General features: G+C 41.2%; 1 protein-coding gene across 3 annotated transcripts in view; it reads right to left on the bottom strand.

Annotated features, from left to right (window-relative positions):
* Positions 1-20,086, bottom strand: part of sncaip (synuclein, alpha interacting protein) — a 111,458-nt gene that overhangs the window by 31,035 nt on the left and 60,337 nt on the right. For all 3 annotated transcript variants that reach the window (XM_063068713.1, XM_063068711.1, XM_063068712.1), the window contains exons 3-4: positions 11,479-11,551; positions 4,242-5,104 (exon numbers count right to left, since the gene is read on the bottom strand). In XM_063068713.1, the coding sequence (XP_062924783.1) occupies positions 4,242-5,104; positions 11,479-11,551 (936 nt within the window). The remainder of the gene's footprint in view (positions 1-4,241; positions 5,105-11,478; positions 11,552-20,086) is intronic.

Below are 20,086 nucleotides of genomic sequence, written 5' to 3'. Positions count from 1 at the left end.
TTGGTGTAAAGGGAAGACTGTGAGGAAGGATCGGCAGTAAATGGGGCATAAGTTCAGTCAGTTGGATGGGATGAAATATGTTTAATGTGAAAAGTATCAGGAAAAAAAGGTGATGAACTTAGAGTATGGATCAGTTTAAGGTACCACAACATTATAACCAAAACAGAGTCTTGGCTGTCACAAGGGCACAAGGGCTGCTGGATGTTCCAGGTTTCAGACGTTGCTAAAGTTCTGGGAGGGAGGTAAGAGAGGTGAGGCAATGGCATTGTTAATCAGAAATAGTATCACAACTGCAGAAAGAGAGGATATAATGGAGGGACAGTCCACTGAGTGAGCGTGGACAGAAATCAGAAACAGGAAGAGAGCAATCACTCTACTGGGAGTATTCTATGGGCCCCCCACCCTAACCACCCCACAGAAACAGGGACACTGAAGAACAGATTAATAGGCAGGTTTAGGAAAAGTGCAAAAAAATAGCAGGGTAGTTGTCTTGGGTGACTTCAACGTCACTAATATTATTTGGTACCTCCTTAGGCCAAGAACTTTTGATGGAGCAGAATTTGATGGGTGTGTCCCGGAAGGATTCCTGACAAAACATGTGGTCAAGCCAACCAGAGGAAAGGCAATACTGTTTCTAGTTTTAGGCAATGAACTTGGCCAGGTGACAGATCTCTTGATGGATGAGCATTTTGGAGACAGTGACCAGAACTCCCTGACCTTTAGCACAGCCTTGGACAAGGACAGCAGCAGACAGTATGGTAAAGTATTTAATTTGGGAAGGGCTAATTATGATGCTATTAAGACAGGAACGTGGGAGTGTAAATTGGGAACAGATGTTCTCAGGGAAATGTACAACAGAAATATGGAGGTCGTTTAAGGACCACTTGCATGGACTTCTGGACAGGTTTCTCCCACTGAGACAGGGAAAGGATGGAGTGTGAAGGAATCATGGATGGCAAGCGGAAGAAAGAAGCATACTTCAGGTTTAGGAGGTAAAGATCAGACAGAGCTCTAGAGAGTTACAGAGCTCTAGAGAGTTATAAGATAGTTAGGAAAGAATTTAATTGATTTAGGAGAGCTGGAAGGGGACATGAGAATGCTAGGCGGGTAGGATTAAGGAAAATCCCAAGACACTCTACATGTATGTGAGGAACAGAGGGCTGTCTGGAGTGAGGATAGGACTGATCAGATATAAAAGAGAAAACATCTGTCTGGGGTCAGAGTAAGTAGGGGGAGGTTCTTAGTGAGCACATTGCTTCAGTATTCACCAGTGAGAGGGACCCTGACAAATGTTAAGTCAACATTGAACAGGCTAATGTGCTGAAACATGTTGAGGTTAAGAAGAGGATGTGCTGGAACTTCTGAAAAATATTAGGATAGATAAATCCCTGGGGCCAGACAGGATGTCTCCAGGAAGCGAGGGAAAAGATTGCTGTACTATTGGTGATGGTGTTTGTGTCCTCACGAGCAACAAAAGAATGACGAATGTTATTCCTTTGTTTATGAAAAATCATAGGGATAATCCTGGGAATTATAAACCAGTGAGTCTTATGTCAGTGGAGGGCAAAGTAGTGAGAGGATTCTTAGAGACAGGATTTACAAGCATTTAGAGAAGCATAACCTGATCAGTGATAGTCAGCATGGCTTTGTGAGGTGCAGGTCAACTTTGATTGACTTTTGAGGAAGTGACAAAACAAACTGAAGAAGATAGAGTGTTGGATGAGGTGGAAACAGATTTTAGTAAGGTATCAACAAGCAAAACATTCTCGATGGTAGTCTCATTCAGAAAGTCAGGAGGTGTGAGCTCCATGAAAACTTGGCTATGTAGACTTGGAATTGGCTAGCCCAGAGAAGGCAGAGAATGGTAGTACATAGAGTGTATTCTGCCAGGAGAATTGTGTCTACTGGTGTTCCTCAGGGATCTTTATGGATTTTATATACACTTGAATAAGGAAGTGGAAGGGTAGGTAAGTTGCCAGATGATATAAAGGATGGTGGTGGTGCAGAGAGTGTAGAAGTTTGTCAAAGGTTACAACAGGACTTTGACAGAATACAGAGCTAGGCTGAGAAGTTGCAGGTAAAGTTCAATTGGAGAGTTCATTAACCTTGAACAATGCCTTCAAGTTCAATTTTGGAAGATCAAACTTTAAGGCAGAGTACACATAAAAGTTGCTGGTGAACGCAGCAGGCCAGGCAGCAGCTCTAGGAAGAGATACAGTCAACGTTTCGGGCCAAGACCCTTCGTCAGGACTAAGCAGGCAGAGTACTAGGTTAATGGCAGGAATCTTAGCAGTGTGGAGGAACAGAGGGATCTTGGGGTCCAGGTGCATAGATCCCTCAAAGCTGCTGTGCAAATTGATAGAGAAGTTAAAAAGGTGCACGATGTGTTGGCCTTGATTAGTTGCGGGAATGAGTTCAAGAGCTGTGAGGAATACTGCAACTCTATAAGGCTCTGGTTAAACCACACCTGGAGTATTGTGTTCAGTTCAGGTTGCCTCATTATCGGAAAGATGAGGAAGCTTTAAAGAGGGTGCAGAGGAGGTTTACCAGAATGCTGCCTGGATTAGAGATTAAAGTGGAGGTTGACAGGTCCTTGATTAGTAACAGCATCAAGAGAAGGTAGGAGAATGCAGTTGATGGAATAGCGGAACAGGGAGAAGGTAGGAGAAAGCAATTGATGGAATAGCGGAACAGACTCGATAGGCTGAATTGCCTAATTCTGCTCCTATGTCTTATGGTCTTTTGTGGCAGTTGAGCAAGCTAGGGTTTTTCTTTTTAGAGTGGATGAGAAGCAACTCAAAAGAGGTGTAAAGGATGATAAAAGATGATAAAAATGGACAGCCAGCTCCTTTTTTCCCATGGCAGTATTGGCTAATATGAGACAACATACTTATAAGACTATTGGAGGGCAATGTAGGTGGGGGTGGGAGGGGATGTCAGAGGTAGGTTTTATTTTTACACACAGAGTGGTAAGTGAATGGAACACGTTGACAGAGGCAGATATGTTAAGGACATGTAAATGACTCTGAGATAGGTACATAGATGAAAGAAAAATAGAGGGTTGTGTGGGAGGGAAGCATTAGATTGATCATGGAGTAAACTAAAACTTTGGCGCACCACACTGGGTCAAAAGGCTTGTACTGTACTGTTCTATATTCTACGAAATTATTCTGCATCAATCTGTAAAAGTCGGAGATCACAGATTTAACCTCAAGGAGGTAACAAAGCTTCTTAGAAAAGATTGTCAATGTGAATCGTTGATTGACCTGTAAGTATAAAGTCTAATGGTTTGCAAAGTGATTGGAGCAGCTTTCTCCTGTGAACAATATATAGTGCGTCAATAGCAATCTTGATCAAGGAATGTTCTTATTGAGACTCCAACATTATTTATTTACACTCACAGCATCTTGTATTATGATTTACTTTATTCACATCAAGCAGCCTGAACGCTGAAAACTTTGATGGGACAAATATGAAAGTATATCTATTAATCTGCACTTTTAAATATATAACATGTAAAAAAGATTAAACTGCTTTAAATTACTTGATACTGCATCTTTAAAGAAGGAAAAAGTACTTCTTATACTTTGCCTGAGCCCTTTCCTTTGGCTGTTCTAAATGCATCAGTTTCTCAATTTTTCTTTGGCGTTAACAGACCGCTTCTCAAACACTGTTTCTGCATCATTCAGATTATTTTTGTAAATTATACCAGTTAATGCCACAACAATGCTCCTATTTCCTTTGCATACAACCTAGTATACAACACATGCACTATTTATGGGCCATGCTTACATCTTGGGGGTGCAGCATTTTCTATAAAGAGAGACAGTGACAGATAAAGAACCAGGCTAACTGTAATTGATAAGGCACATTAAAATAAATATCTTTAAGAATTAAAATAATCCCAAAACTGCATCAATTTATGAATTGGAAAAACTCCATGGACTGACAGCAAAAAAATGCTACTTCAAGTAAGATTAGTCAGTCAGTAGTGCAGTATGAACAATCCAGGTTTCTTCAGCATTTCAAATTACAGGACAAAACAGCTTTCTACAAAAATAATGCTGTAAGTTCCTAGGATGTCACAAGATTTCATAAATTAAAATATGTAAATTGCCTTAATCACACAAAATAAAAGCAGCTTGACATATTTAAATTAAAATACATGACTATTTTTCTCTGTGCCATTCGTCCATTTTTAAAAAGATTTGGTTGACAATGGCACCAGATTGTACACTTACCAAAAGTGAAATCTGTCCTTCTCTGACAATATTTAAAATACTTTTAACATTTTTTGCTTCCTCGTTCTTCTCTCCAGACCCTGCCATTGTAATGCCATTTTTATTACTGTTTCCTTCTTCCAGTTTGCTCCCCTTTGAGGACTGCAAAGGCAATGTCCTTGCTTGAGAGTTTGGTAATGCACTGCCAACTTTATGTCCATGTGGATCAACAAACAAACTTGGAGCCCGGCTGACCAAGTTTTTACTCTGGGCTTCAGTTTCACAGTTATTCAATGAATGAGAACTCTCTAAATTTCCAGTTGCTTGCCCTTGTTGGTTTATGGCAATTGTTTTTGCTTTCCTCAACTCTAAGCTATTTACTGGTGACAAAATACAGAATTGTGTTGAGTTGCTTGAAGGATGCTCAGCCTTCATTGCCGAGCAGATCCTGTTGCCGTCATCTCTCATGCCCACGCCTGTGTGAACCTCCGTGGCAGCCTTTTTGAAAGGACTACATTTCTGGGAAGGAAAGTGGCTTAACTTGATGTAAGGCACATCTAAAATTTCATCCATATCCAAATCATAGTGTTCAAGTTCATCAAGCAAAGTATTGCTCTGAGCATCTTTGATCCTAAAGCACTGCCCATTGCTGTGGCAAAAGGTATTGAAGAGATTTGGATTTTCAGCATCCTCTTGTTTTTTGTAATCACTCTTGAGTTCATGTTCCTCAGTTTGCTTGTCACTTTCAGGTTTCTCCGGTTGATGCTTGAGCGGTGAAACTCGTTTCACAGGTCTGAATTTACTGTACACATCTGCAGTACCTTTAGGTTTTATTCCACTACTAGCTGACGTTGTACTTCCAGAAGGCCAATTGGAACTAGAAACTGAATATTAGATCAAGATCATTGGTAAATGAAATGGTTCAGAAACTGTTCTTTGAATCAACCCATTTTCACACAAAAAATTAATACTCTCACTCTGGTGGGCTAATATGAAACAAATACAGGGATAGTCAGGTTTTATTCTATGCAGCAGGTAGCCAGTGACAGAAAGGGTGCTACAGGGATCAGTGCTGGGATCCCAGCTATTCACGATACATTAATAATTTAGATGAGGGAATTCAATGTGATATCTCCAACTTTGCCAGTGACATCAAACTGGGTGGGAGTGGGAGCTCTGAGGAGGTTGCAGAGATCTGGATCGGTTGATGAAATTGGCAAATGCAGGGAAGATAGAGTATAATGTGAATAAATAAGGGATTATCCACATTAGTGGCAATAATAGAAGGGCAGATAATGATTAACATTAAGAAAAGGAGAATTACAAAGAGGCCTGCTTGTGCTTGTGTACCACTATCTGTAAACATTATCCAAATACTGCAAATGATGGAAAAGGCAAATGGTTTTTTGGCTTTCACTGTGGGAATATTTGCGGACAGGAGTAGGAATAAAAACAGAAAATTCAGTAAACACTCAGCAGGCCAGACAACATCTGGATGACTTGAGAGAGAGAAAATTTTGTAAATTTTGGCTCAGTTTTTCTTTTTCGTATTTGTACAGCATGACTTTATTTCATAACATTTTACATTACATATCTATATTGTCACTTCTAACTGCTGCCATTAGCAAACTGGCCATGACTTAACATAAGAGCAACCCTCTAGGAGATTTCCTTTGTCCAATCTTTCTCCCACCTTGTGTAATAAAAGTAATTTCTACTTCTGATAAAGGTTTCTCAACTGAAATGTAGTTTGGTTTCCTTTCAACTGTTGCTACCTGACCTGCTGATTATTTCCAGCTATTTCTGTTGATACACTTGCCATATATCTTCCTGCACGTGTGGGGCACGTGGCCAAGTGGTTAAAGCATTGGACTAGTGACCTGAAGGTCGTGAGTTCAAGCCCCAGCTGAGGCAACGTAGTGTGTCCCTGAGCAAGGCACTTAATCACACATTGCTCGTATGGGTCCTAATGCCCTTCCCTTGGACAACATTGCTGTCGTGGAGAGGGGAGACTTGCAGCATGGGCAACTGCTGGTCTTCCGTACAGCCTTGCCCAGGCCTGTGCCCTGGAGAGTGAAGACTTTCCAGGCGCAGTTCCATGGTCTCGCAAGACTAACAGATGCCTTTAATTTAATATCTTCCTGCAATTATATGGCGCTTTGGTGAAACCACAACTTGACTATTGTAAGTCATTTTGGCCCCTTATCTGAGGAACAATGTTCTTTCTATGGAGAGAGTGCAGGAAAGGTTCAGTAGTCTGATTCCTGAAATGACAGAACTGAGGTATGAATAAGCTTGCACCAATTAGGCCTGCATTCATGAGAATTAAGAAAAAGACAAGAAAACAAGAGCAGGAGTCAGCCATGAGGCCCTTAAAACCTGCTGCATTATTTAACATGATCGTGGCTGAACTATTCATAAAACTTGAAACAGTTTGCAAAGTTAATGGGGCAGCTAGGCAAGACTTGAACTTTTGCTAAGCTTACGCAAATACATAACAATCAGCCTTTAAAAAATAAACTAACTAAAACTCAACTGCAACACAAAACTAATGTATACATAAATGAGGGGTGGAAAGAACACGTCACCAAATTTATGAAGAGACTATGAATGTCATTGTTACAGCAGAAACAAGAACAATGAAAATATTTTTGTTTCAATTTAGCCTCATTTGTACTAGCAGTTCTCAACACGAACGCCAAATCTAAAATCAGGTAATTAATGTAATTAATATACAGCCATGCATTAACATTTCAAGTGAAACTGATTCATGTTATAGGTGATACTTCCTTAAACTACCGTATCTTAATTTTTAAAAATCATGAAAAAATATCTTGCAGCTTAACAAACACTTAAAATTATACAGCTCAGAAACAGACTAATAACTTTACACAAGGGTTTCATTGTGTTTTTTTAAGGATCTGCAGTATAAAAAAAACTGGCATACACAGGGATGTTCTTTTATGTCGGTGTCATTTACATGTGAAATTCCTTCCAAGTGATATTGAAGAATGGATGCCAGATGTTTTCCAGCTGTTTTATGTTGACAGAAATTATTAAAAACCTTGATGTAGACAGATCCTGTCCTAGATTTATGAAAACAATCCCCTACAAAGGCAAGTCTAGATCTTCAAAGGCTGCCAATTTCAGACTCTTTAAAACCACTATTCCTCTTCACTCTCCCATATCACAAACACAGAAAGAAAATATTTAAAACATCTTTTCATTGGAGAATAGCTAAAATAACTCATGTCAGTAATGAAAAAATTGGCCTGTAATTACCAATAAGAGTGATATTTTATGGCACAGAAAAATGGTCAATTATGTAAAACATGGGAGACATTTAAATTGATACATTGTATATTATTCTTTACTCCCATATTATTGTGTCCTGAAATAAATATATTGCCCATAAGATGATCTCCCTTTCCACCTAAAGACTATTTAATCTTGGCTCTGCATCATGTGAAGGGGATGTTATTTAAAGGAAAAGCCCAAGTTATCAACTTGACATTTACAATATTTCTCAATAGCCAAAATACACATCAAGATCCAACAGATATTGTATGAATTACACGTAGTTTTCAAATATATTTTTTTAAAAATCGCCGGTATGTTGGATCTACACAGAAGTACTGTATTTTTTTTCCACAATTATTTCTACTTTGTTCTCCGAGTATTTGCAGCTGGCAGATTACCATCTTTAAACTTCAAGGTAGATAAAGTAGCTCAATTCTGTCATACAAGCAGCCCAATTCTGTCATACCAGCAGCCCGTGTGTTTAAAAATAAAAATAAACCCACTTAAATTACTTTTGAAGCATTTTAATCTTTAATGAAGTGAAGGATAATCAAAGATCAACAAGGAACATTCTGGTCTTTGATTATTCTTTTAACTGATTAAGTTTACATTAGGCTGTCAGTGTGAAAATTACTCCAGAAAAAGAGCACTGTTATTTCAATAAAATCAAATCAGAGCTTTTCAATTGGACAGAAGGTGGAGTAACTGTACAAACTTCTTTAAACACAAGAATTAAAGTAGCTATACTTCTTCCTAAGTTAAAATAGAGGAACTGGACACTATATTTTATCAAGAGAAAACGAGTACATTTAACACGCAAATCCAAAAATATATTTAAATGGGTTTTAATGATTTTTCTAAAAGATCATGGAATATGATACATTACATCAGGCAAGCTCCAACAAGATTGAGTGGATGCCAATGTTATTCCAATACTGAAACAACTTGGCTTGAGGCAGAGCAAAGATCTTCAAGGCAACAATTGGTATGTTGTCTGATTCCTTTATTATATTTTACACATTTAGACATTTCTAGATAATAGGAGGGCTGGACCAAATTGATGGTTGTGGGCATAATTCAAGGTGGATCATTCAACCAGCATCTGTGGATGAATATAACAATGAGCAGTTCAGCCTCACCTTTAGCATATTCACCTGCCTCCGTTGAGTATTGGGGATAGCTATCAGTTCTTGATAGCTATTTAATTCTTAATCACCATTCAAGTTCAAGTTTATTGTCATCTAACTGCACATACATACAATCAAACAAAACAATACGGTGCACACACAAAACATAAAAAGAAAATATTACTACAAATAAGTTAATAAAATATAATTCAAATTGCATGTAGCATGCAACACAGGTAGACAGTAAGCAGCTTGCTGTCCTAGTGGGGAGACCTCTGTGGTGGCAGGGTATTCATTAGTCTCACAGCTGGTCTGGTAATCCTAGAATTGATGCTCCTGTACCTCCTCCTTGATGGTAGTGGGTCAGAGAGATTGTGGGATGGGTGGGAGGGTTCTAAACAATGCTTTGGGAAAATAGGGGGAAGGGAGACCCTGGTGATCCTTTGAGCGATTTTTACTCTGTAGTGTCTTGAGGTCTGACGCCCTGCAGCTTCCATACCACAGAATAATGCAATCAGACAGGACACTCTTGATGGCGCTCCAGTACAAGTTGTTAAAATGGGGACAGGAAGCTTTGCACGCCTCAATCTCCTCAGAAAGTGTAGACACAGTTTACACTAGACTTTTTTTTGACAAATGACGAGGTGTTGGGGGATCAGGTTAGAACATCTGTTATGCACACACCTAGAAACTCTGTGGTCTTCATTTCTCTACGGCACAGCCATTGATGTGAAATGGAGAGTGGCTGACATGCACCTTCCTGGAGTCCTCTCTCATCTCTTTTGTCTTGTCCATGTTGAGACTCAGGTTGTTGTTCTCACACCATTTGACAAGCCTCTCTACCTCCTAACTGTATGCCAACTCATTGCTGCTGATGAGGCCAACTGCTGTTGTATCATCAGCAAACTTAATGATATGGTTGGAGTTGGATCTGGCAGTGCAATCCTGAACAGCATCAGGCTGAGCACACAGCTCTGGAGGACAGCAGTGCTCAGCGTGTGATGCAGCTTGAGATCTTGCTGCCAACTCAGACTGAGTAGGGTCTTTCCGTCAAGAAGTCTAAGATCCAGTTACAGAGAGAGGTGTTGAGTCCCAGTGAGGACAATTTATCCACCAGCTTCTGGGGAATGACTGTATTAAGCACTGAGCTGAAGTTGATGAACAACAACGGGGTGTGTGTCATGGCTATGACATCATCAGTGCACCGGTTTGATCGGTAGACGAACTGGAAAGGGTCCAATGTAGCTGAAAGGTGCCTCACTACTAGGTGAGGCAGTACCATAGAAATATGAAATCATTCGGCCAAGAGAAAGCTTAGCTTTATATTGTTCAGACTGGGTTGGCACTGCAGTTTAAGTATGTTTGGAGCTGCTCCCAGTTTGTGACTCTGCACTCCTCATTTAACCAGTATTGATTAGCTAGCTCAACAGTGATGGCTGAGTATAGGAAACATCAGGATATGTGAATACTGATGGTGCTGGTGTGACACACAGTGCCTTTATAGATGCTCGGTTTTGAACTACCAAATCTGTTCTGAGTGTGTCCTACTTAGCACAACTGTACTACCAAGCAACTTGATGGAAGGTACCCTCAATGTGTAGGCAGAACTTTGTCACTACCAGTAGCAGTGTACAGTGGCCATTTCTGCCTGTGTTGCTAGGGATAAATACATTTGCCAAAAGATAGTCTGGGAGGAGAGGGTCAAATATCAGATGGTTTCTACCGTAGAACCAATTCAGCAGTTGCATTTTTCAGGACCAGCCAGTTGAATCAGTTGATTATGGGGTGAGAGGAAATACAACAGGAGTGGATGGAATTTAATACGGTAGAGGAGAGGAATGCTAACTTGAGAGGGAATAGGGAGAAATAGTGTGAGTGAGATACGGGAAGTTCAGAGAAGAACGTGACATAGTGAAAGGATGGCAACTTGAATGAAGTAATGTCTTTCTCATCAAGGTACAAGAATATATAGCGTAGTGTATAGGATTGGTGGAGGTGGAGTGGGGTCTGGATTGGTTGTTAGACAAAGAAAAATAGCAATACCAACAAATTTTATGAAATTTCAAATTCCACAGCTTAGGTGTTTTCTTTGAAGATTATAATTCCATTAAGTTATGGAAAATTGGAGCACACAAATCCAATGTGTCAAGTAAGTGTACAAAAACATAATCTGCATTAAGTGCACAGTACTCCACATTGATAGAGGCAGAGTCAGATATGTCAAGGGCATTTAACCATCCGTTAACATTATATTGGAAGCCTCATTTCTTTTCCAAGAACTGACTGTCCTGATCTGATAGCATTGAGGTTGTTTCCAAATTTAACCATTCACCTGAGCCTGAGGTTAGGTGGAGGACTGCCCTTTTGGCTCCACAACAGTCATGAAAACTGCATGAAAAAGCATTTCAACTTTCTGCCAGTTTGCAAGAACCCTTGTCAATGATTTTCCCCCTTCAAGGCTAATGCCAGCAAAGAATTAGCCCAAAATTAAATACCAGCACCACATAGCAGGCAGCCCTAACACAACAGATTTGCTTAGTTATCAAAGTTAAGTGCATCTCAAGTCATAAATATCCCCAATTATGATTGTCTCTTTGTCTGGATTATGCTGGCAGACCAGTGTTATCCAATCCAACCTCTCATCTTGTTATTTTCTGTGTTCACAAACACTGAACAAGATAGGTAATTGCCTTGTTCAGAGTTGTAAATTCTTTATTCTTCATAATAGGAATACTGAAATATATTTTGCAAAATTTAAATCATTTTCAAATCCAATCCAATCCACTCCATGCACATAGCAAAAACATAAAAACATATTTTAAAACAAATACCTATTCGATCTTCATTTTGCAAGTCAGATCTTTTGTACAGCTCAGGAAGGGCTTTTGCTGCAGAACTGCCAAACTGGAAAGAAACAAATTAGAGAAATATTATACACTAGAGTACATATGCAACATGCTTCTCTACTGCGATGTAGGAGTGAAGAAGTTTATAGGCTTTATGGGGATATCCTGAGCAGAATTTTGCATGTTTGGGTCCAGTTTGAAATAAGAGACATAAACTATCTATGGGAAGACATACTTCACATCACTGAAAGCAAAATAAAATCAAAGAAAGCATTTCAACCTTTTGTCATTTTGCATGTACTAGCCACTTAAACAGCAGCTGTAACTAATTTATCAGAAATGCATTGCCAACATCACCTTTCCAACCATATCAACTGCAAATTAAAATAAAGAAACTAAGCACTTTGCTTTGTCTATTGAACATTCATATTAATTAAATTAAAAAGTAAACTTTTAATGAAGGTTGGCTATCCCTGGGAACATACTAAAAGCATGATTAGCATTAACCTGAGGGGCCAGATCCACTACTTCACATCAGTACAAGGAGCCACCAGCATCTCTCCTAGGGCCAGTCCAATATCTGAATTTCAGTTCTCTACAGAACTGCTGGTTAGTTGTCAGTACAATCTGACCTACTGATTGTTAACTCATACTTGCAAATCTGTTCCTACTATGACCAGACCTTAATGTTTGAATGTCTCCAAGCGTGTTTCCACACCAACAACAGCACTAAAGACACTTTCAAAGTAATAAACAATATGCATGTCACATTTCAGCTTCAAACTATATTAATTAGTCCAACAAAAATATTCAGGAAAAACAATTAGAGCTAGTAAGGGCTAGAAGGGAACACAAGAAGGCTTTGGCAAGTAGGATTAGGATTGTACACAGATTTTAGTAAAATGTTTGGCAAGGTTCCCCATGGAAGGCTCATCCAGAAAGTCATGAGACATGTAACCCATGAAAACCTGGCAGTGTGGATTCTGAACTGGCTAGCCCACAGCAGGCAAAGGATGATAGTAGACAGAGCATATTTGGCTTGGAGGTCAGTGACCAGTGATGTTCAGTAGGGATCTGTTCTGAGTCCCCTGCTGTTTGTTATTTTTATAAATGACTTGGACAAGAAATTGGAAGGGTAGGTTGCAGGTGACACAAAGATGATGGTGTTGTGCATAGTGTAGAAGGTTGCTGTAGTTTATGCAGAACATAAACAGGATACAGAGCTGGGCTGAGAGATGGCAGATGGAGTTCAATCTGGAAGTATGAGGATATACTTAGGACGGTTGAACTTGAAGGCAGACCGTGTTAATGGCAGGTTCTCAACAGAGTGGAGGAGCAGAGGGATATTGGGGTCCAAGTCCATTGATCCCTTAAAATTATTGCACAAGTTAATAAGGTCTGGTTAAGAAGGTATGGTGTGTTGGCCTTCATTAGTCAGGGTATTGAGTTCAAGAACAAGAAGGTTATGTTGCAACTCTATAAAACTCTGCTTAGAACACTTGTTAAGAATGCTTAATGCCATTTCCAGTTTACTGGTGCAAAGGAACACAACTAATCCATTGTACTGTCCGGATCTGATGCAGCACAAAAGATAAAGAACACTATAATTTAAAAACAACACAATAGCTATAATTAAATAGGATAGCTTACAAGGGATGATTGATAAGTTCGTGGCCTAAGGTAGAAGGCATCAATTTTAGAAAACCTAGCACATTTATTTTTCAACATAGTCCCCTCCTACATGTACACACTTAGTCCAGCGGTCGTGGAGCATACGGATCCCTTCTTTGTAGAAGTGGTCCACAGCAGGGGTGATTGATAAGTTTGTGGCCTACGGTAGAAGAAGATGAGTTATTAACTTCAAGCTTTCTGCATTATCACTCAAAGAGTTGAACTGCACGTGCATGTAACGAGAGCGTCTTGGACCTCCTGGTGGTCCACAGCAGGGGTGATTGATAAGTTCATGGCCTAAGGTAGAAAGAGATGAGTTATACAACTCTCGTTACATGCACGTGCAGTTCAACTCTTTGAGTGAAAATGCAGAAAGTTTGAAATTTCTTCTCATGTCCTTCTACTTTAGGCCACGAACTTATCAATCACCCCTGCTGTGGACCACTTTCTGGAGGTCCAAGACACCAACTTCTACAAAGAAGGGATCCGTATGCTCCATGGCCGCTGGACTAAGTGTGTAATTGTAGGAAAAATAAATGGCTAGGCTTTCGAAAATTGACTCCTTCTACCTTAGGCCACGAACTTATCAATGACCCCTCGTATTCATAGAATGACTGTATGCCCATAAGGTGATGCGAGGCACAAAAGGTGACTGACAGGAAATGATCATATAATGGGTAGGGGGTGTGGAGGGATGGTTTATTGGGTGGAGGTGTTGACCAACCTTACTGCTTACATAAAGTAACTGCTTTTGGGTCTGGAGGTCCTAAAGAGGATGCTGTGTAGCATCCATGAACTAACAGTCCATGAACAGGTTGGGTGAGATCCTTCATGATATTACTAGCCTTTTTCCAGCACCTTTCCATACATGTATCCTTGATGGTGGGTAGGCTGGTGCTGGTGATGCTGTGGGCAGTTTTGACTACCCATATAGAGCTTTCCTGGTCCCCACATTGCAGTTTCAGTACCATGCAGTGATGCAGTATGTTAGGATGCTCTCTACTGTACTTCTGTAGAATGGCATAAGTATTGATGTGCACAGTCCAGCTTTCTCCAGCCTCCGCAGAAGGAAGATGCAATGGTGAGGTTTCCTGATATGTAGGATGTGTTCTAGGACCATGCAAGGTTGTGTGAGATATGTGTTCCCACAAGTTTGAAACTGTCACTATGATGTAAAGAGGGGTGTGAGTTCTCCTGATGTCAATAACCATCTCCTTCATAGTGTTAATATTGAGGGAGAGGTTATTTGCCTGGCAACAGATCTTGAGCTCCTCCACCTCCTCTGTGTAGGCCATCTCATTTTTGTTGAAGTATTGTGTTCAGTTGTGGTCACCTCATTATAAAAAGCATATGGAGGCCTTACAGAGGGTGCACGGGTGTTGTCTAGACAAAGAACTTGCCTTACGTGGAAAGATTAAATGAGCTTGGGCTTATTTAGTCATAGAGAAGTACAACACAGATATAGGCCCTTCAGCTCAACTAGTCCATGCCATGTCATTTAAGCTTTGGAGTGAAGGAAAATGAGAGGCGACTTGGTAAAGGTGTATAAAATTATCTCGATAGAGTGGACAACCACTGCCTTCTTACCAAATTGCAATGGCTAATACCAGAGCACATCCTTTTCTGGTGATTACAGGAATGATTAGTAAAGGTAGATAGGTGTGTGCACGCTTCCTTCGAATGAGAAACAAGTTCAATTTGTTTAACGCTGTGTAAATAAAAGCATATATCAAGATTCACAAACACAAGAGGTTCTGCAGATGTAGGAAATCTCCAGGGACACATACAAAATGCTGGAAGAACTTAGCAAATCAGGCAGCATTTGTAGAGGAGACTAAACATTTGGCATTTCAGGCCATGACTCTTCATCAGGACTGGAAAGGAAGGGGACCGAAGGTGGGGGTGGGGGTGGGGAGGAAGTATTACAAGCTGGCAGGTGATAGGTGAAATCAGGATGAGAGGAAAGGTGGATGCGTTGGAGAACGAAGTAAGAAGCTGGGAGTGTGCAGGGGAAGAGGTAAAGGGCTGAAGAAGAAATTTAATAGGAGTGGACAGCAGACTATTATGGTGAGCCGAAAACAATCAATGCCTATTGGTCAGCTGTCAACCAACCCCCAGCTGACCTTCTCTGATTGGTCATTGTTTTAGAAAAATGTCCTTTGTGACCTTTAAATAGTTGTGCTCTGTTGATTTTCAGTTGAGTGGTTTACTGATTTAGGGTTTATTCCATGTTCTAGTTTTGGCATCTCTCAAGGATCAGGGTCTCATCAGTAGTTATAAGCAAGTGAACACAACAATTGGCAATGAGTTGTTTTATTATACCAACATGCAATTTCAGACGACTTGCATGCAATCATACAACAGCAGCAAGCTCAATTTGAGGCAGCCCAACTGAAGTCAATCGAAACCCTGACCAGTAGGTTATCAGTGAGTCTAATGATGATGTCAAACACTGAATAAAATTCATGTAAAATCAGTTGTTTCCATTACCAACTTCAAGTTTGATGCCAATCTCAGAGCTACATTTGAATCTTGGTTCAAATGTTATGAAGATACATTCTGGGTCGAGTTTGCCAGAATGGGATGGCTTAGGTCCCCAATGATCCTACGGGCCCTTTTTACACACCTGTCCTTGTAAACATCCTGAATCATGGGAAGTTCACAGCTACAGATGCGCTGGGCTGTCCGCATCTGTGATTAAGGGAGGTACAGTTCCCATACCAGGCAGTGATGCAGCCAGTCATAATGCTCTTAATTGTGCCCCTGTAGAAAGTTCTTAGGATCTGGCAGCCCATATCAAACTTCCTCAATGTTATGCCCTTTTCACCACACAGCTGCTGTGTACAGACCACGTGAGGTCCTCGGTGATGTGGATGCCGAGGAAGTTACAGCTGTTTGCCTCTCAACCCCAGATCCAGTGATGTCAATAGGGGTTAGCTCATCTCCATTCCTCCTGTAATCCACAACCAGCTCCTTTGCTTTTGCAACATCGAGGGAGAGGTTGTTTTCTTGACACCACTGTGTCAGAGAGATGACTTCTTCCCTGTTGGCCATCTCATGATTGTTTGAGACGAGGCCAATCAATGTAGTGACATCAGTAAATTTAATTAGCAGATTGAAGCTGTGGGTGGCAACACTCATGGGTATACAGGGAGTAAAGGAGGGGACTCAGTACACAGCCCCGAGGCTCTCCTGTATGAAGGGTCAGAGGGTTGGAGGTGAGGGAGCCTACTCTTACAACCTGCTGGCAATCTGACAGGAAATCCAGGATCCAGCTGCACAAGGCAGGGTGAAGGCCGAGGTGTCTGAGCTTCTTGTCGAGCCTGGATGGAACTATGGTATTGAATGCTGAACTGTAGTCCAAGAACAGCATTCTCACATAAGCATCCTTCTTCTCCAGATGTGTGAGGACGGTATGTAGAGTCGGTTTTCGCTGGACAGATATCAGGTGGGTTTGGAGGTGCAGGTCTGTTCAGCAGACCTTCAAAGTGTTCAGCCCACCTATTCAGCTGCTGCTCTGTTCCGACTATGGCCTCTCCATCCCTGTCCCTGACTGGTCTATCAGGCTTACTGTACTTGCCAGACAGTTTCTTGGTGGTGTCATACAACTTCATGTCACCACACCCCGTTGCTTGTTCTGCTTTTTCCCTCAGGCTGTCTATATAACAGTGCTTGTCTGTTTTAACGGTCTTCTTCACTGCCCTGTGAACCTCTGCATGCTCTTCCTATGCTTTCAACTTACTCACTCTAGACCTCATGTTATTCATAGCTGCTTTGTGCTGCCTCCTCGTCTCAATTTTACAAAAATGTTTCAGCTGACATCCATTCTCTCTGCTTGTTCTTTCTGGCACCTACTGTCTCTTGACATGTCAAGACTAGCATCTCCTTAACATTCAGCTATTTGTAGTATAGATCCTCGTCCTCATGCAGTTCTTGTAGCATTTGGAACTTATTACTGAGGATCAATTTGAATGGTCCTTGGGTCTACAATTCTCTCAAAAGATTGAAATTAAATCTCTACCTTATAGATGCTGATTCTATCCGATTCTTCAGTTTGGGTTTCAGCTTTGCAACGAAGAGGTGGCAGTCAGATGCAACATCTGTTTCTCTCCACACTTTGACATCTCACTGCTGCCTTCAGGAAGAACGTGTCGGAGCCCCAATACTCTCACTACCAGGCTAAGAGAGTTATTACCCCTCAACCATCAGGTTCTTGAACCAAAGGTGATACTGCACTTAGCTTCACTTGCCCCATTATTAAAATGTTCCACAACCTATGGACTCACTTTCAAGGACTGATCTCATGTTCTCAATATTTATTGCTCATTTATTATTATAATTATTATTTCTTTCTTTTTGTCTCTGCCCAGTTTGTTGTTTTTTTTGCACACTAGCTGACCGCCCAAGCTGGTGCAGTCCTCCATTGATTCTGTTATGGCTATTATTCTATGGATTTATTAGGTATGCCTACAAGAAAATGAATCTCATGGTTATATATGGTGACGTACATGTACTTTGATGATAAATTTACTTTACTTTGGTCTATTTGGTTCACTGTTATGTGGTCAGGAGACACCCGGGTAATCTTGTGAATTCTTTTGTGGGGGAAGATGCTGCCGACGATGACCATTTGATTCAATGCACACAACTTGGCAAAACGGTCTCCATTCTTGCTCATCATACCCAATCTATGTGTTCCCATCAAGTCTTCATAGCCAGTGTTACCCAATCCAATTTTTATTCATCTTGATCTTTTTCTTCTTTTTTCTAAAGCAGGGGTCCGTGGCATAAAAAGGGTTGGTAACCCCTGTCCTAAAGGATGCTGAGATGAAGCAGTGACCATGGGCTTTCCACTCTATTAATGTCTTTTGTGCTACTTTTGATAGCATGGGTGCCACTTCTTGTGTGCACAGAACATCATCTTCCTCATACCCTGAATGAAGTTCCTGTGTCATCAGCTGCCTCTGCCCAGACACTGTCCACCTTGTCTCATTGATGCCGAGCAGGCTCAGATTGTTGTTCTTCATTTCAGCCATCACTCATACTCTTTCCACTTTCACATATTGTCTTTACATTCCATGTTCCAATGGTGATGGTCCTGGATAATAGAAAGTTGATCAGTTCCGTGGCTTCCACGGACTTGAGGCTTTCACCATACAACTTCATTCGTTTTCTAGGCAAAGATCCTTCCTCTCCCAGGAATGAAGTCTTTGAAATGTCTGTTGCCGTTTCTGTAGCTCAGGGTTATTAAAACAGGATGGGGTTGCTAGCCCATGCCCAACTCTCCTTTTGCAACCAAGCCTGGGACGGTCCATGGTGGCCCATTCACTGCTGACAAGATCAGAGTAGAAGTAGCGGCAGATCCTCTTTTTCAGCATATCTTCAGATACCTTGCTGACAGATGGCCGGACAAATCAAGATGTCGTACCTTTCTACGGACATCATACGTTGCTCTCAACTGTAGACTCCTGCCTCATGTTTGGAGACAGAATAGTGACTCCACAAACATTTCAACCAGCATTACTGAAACAATTCTACAGTGCCCACCCAGGCATCAATTGAATGAAAGCTCGAGCGAGAAGTATTGTGTACTGGCCAGGCATAGGCAAAGGCAAAGATATCGATATCACATCCATATGCAAGCAGTGTACTCAGTGCTCAACAACAGCATAGAATCCAAATAGAACTCATCCATAACTATGGCATCAGACCACCAGTCCTTGGAGTTGAGTACATATTGACTTTGCTGGCCCAACAGGCATATCTACCTCATCCTGGATGACACCTATTACGAATGGCCAGAAGTACTATCTATGAGTCAACAATGACAGACGATACCCTTCAACAGCTGCTGCAGATCTTCAGCTGCTTCAGGATGCTAGGAACTACAACACCCAATTCAGTGCGTAGCCACTTCCTGCATTCTGCCAGGACTGCGGAATTATCCTCATCTGCTCACCCTCGTATCATCCAGAGTCCAACAGCCAAGCAGAGAGGTTTGTGAAATCAAGAGGGGATGGAGCATCAGCCAAAGCAGTCAGCACATTTCTGTTGAAACACTGGACGCAATGTTGCAGAGTGTCCAACATCCAAGACAGCAGATGCTCAGGTGCACAAAGGCAGACACGCAGACCTTGGTTGATCGGTAAAGTCATTCAAGCCTGGAGCTGCAGTGTGGGTCAGACCATGTTGCAATGGTTAAGACTGCTGGGTCTCAGGTCAGATTGTCAAGCGCATGGGTAAGTACTATACGAAGTTATCACACACAGATATCCTTGGCATCACCACATCAACCAGCTGCAGCCACAGGTACCAAAGGCACAACAGGTTTATTGGGCAGATCATCAAATACAGAGCTGAACCTTCATCTTCTCCTGGAAGGGTACGATCTACACCAACTGAACCAACCACCAGTGCCAGCATAGCTGCAAGCAACATCGCAATGAGCATGTCACAACCTATGCCAGCACAAGCCGATTGCTCCAATCCAAATCAACCTCGGAACAAATCCTATAGGTAATGATCTTCAAGAAGGAGGTGTTATGGCAACCTGAAAGTGATCAATGCCCATTGTCTGTCAACCATTCTTACTTTCACTGATTGGTCATTTTATTCGGATAATTCCTGAATTTTTTTTTTGTAACCTTTAATTTGTCGTACTCTGGTTGCACTGTTGATTTCTGGATGAGTCGCTTGCTGAATTAGGGGTTATTCAGTATTCTGGCTTTGTTCTACCTCTAGTATCAGATTTTCATCAGTAGTTACAGCACAGCAAACACAACATGGACCATGGAAGAAAGAGAAAGAGGAGGAGCACCAGAGGGGGGAGATGGGAAGGTGAGGAGGAGTGAGAGAAGAATCAGAATGGAGAATGGAAGAGAAGGGCGAGAGGGGAGAAGATACTGAAAGTTAGAGAAATCGA

Source organism: Mobula hypostoma, chromosome 16 (genome assembly GCF_963921235.1).
Source record: "Mobula hypostoma chromosome 16, sMobHyp1.1, whole genome shotgun sequence".
Classification (NCBI taxonomy): domain Eukaryota; kingdom Metazoa; phylum Chordata; class Chondrichthyes; order Myliobatiformes; family Myliobatidae; genus Mobula; species Mobula hypostoma.
This window is presented reverse-complemented; position numbering and strand designations above follow the sequence as displayed.